We start from the raw sequence: 684 nt of genomic DNA, 5'->3' as shown, positions 1-684 counted from the left end.
TTAACTGTGATGTGTATACTCCCTGGGGACTCACCCCTACGGCAGTCATTTATATGGGGCATTTTCTTGTGGGTTAACTCATGGCGAAGTTCAACAATCCAATCCGGAATGTTCACCTGATTGTGGAGGAGGGTGTGCGCGCAGAAATTAGAAAATATTAAAGCAGAAAGGGCCACAGAGATGAATTAGCCTGGCTTCTCCCCATTTTACAGATAGAGAAACGGAGGTCCTAAGAGGAGGTTCTGGTCTTAGTGGCAAAGCCAAAATTAGAAACCAGGTCTCCTGATTCTCTTTAGGCTCTGTGGAGGTGATCCTGAAAATCAGAAGATACTTGCCTCCCCCAACCACCAACTACCCTCCTCCAATGAAGACAACTCCTGTGAATGAGCATTAATAATCCCCTTCTTCAGCCTCCTTTTACCCTGCCTGTACCAGTTCCTCTCCCAGGGTACCCTCTACCCTTCTTTTTCTCCCTTCCTTCCTCCTTCCCTTCCAGACTTCCTCCAGGAAGCTTCTCTTGATGGCTGAGAACCTGTCTGCCATCTGGGCCTCTACACACCTCATATACTCACTCAAAGCAGAAATGTCTTACATTTTCACGCTGCTTGGCTGGCTTTGTTTCCTCCCTCAGACTGTCAACAGCCAGAGAGCAGACACTTAAACTGCCACCTCTTTCCTGTCCCC

General features: G+C 48.1%; 1 protein-coding gene across 1 annotated transcript in view; it reads right to left on the bottom strand.

The window, feature by feature from the left end:
• LAS1L (LAS1-like (S. cerevisiae)) overlaps nucleotides 1–684 on the bottom strand; it is a 9,692-nt gene that overhangs the window by 6,416 nt on the left and 2,592 nt on the right. Inside the window, exon 5 of the mRNA XM_010855557.1 lies at nucleotides 35–116. Within this exon, the coding sequence (XP_010853859.1) occupies nucleotides 35–116 (82 nt within the window). The remainder of the gene's footprint in view (nucleotides 1–34; nucleotides 117–684) is intronic.

This window comes from Bison bison, unplaced genomic scaffold, assembly GCF_000754665.1.
Source record: "Bison bison bison isolate TAMUID 2011002044 unplaced genomic scaffold, Bison_UMD1.0 scf7180017853928, whole genome shotgun sequence".
Lineage (NCBI taxonomy): Eukaryota > Metazoa > Chordata > Mammalia > Artiodactyla > Bovidae > Bison > Bison bison.
This window is presented reverse-complemented; position numbering and strand designations above follow the sequence as displayed.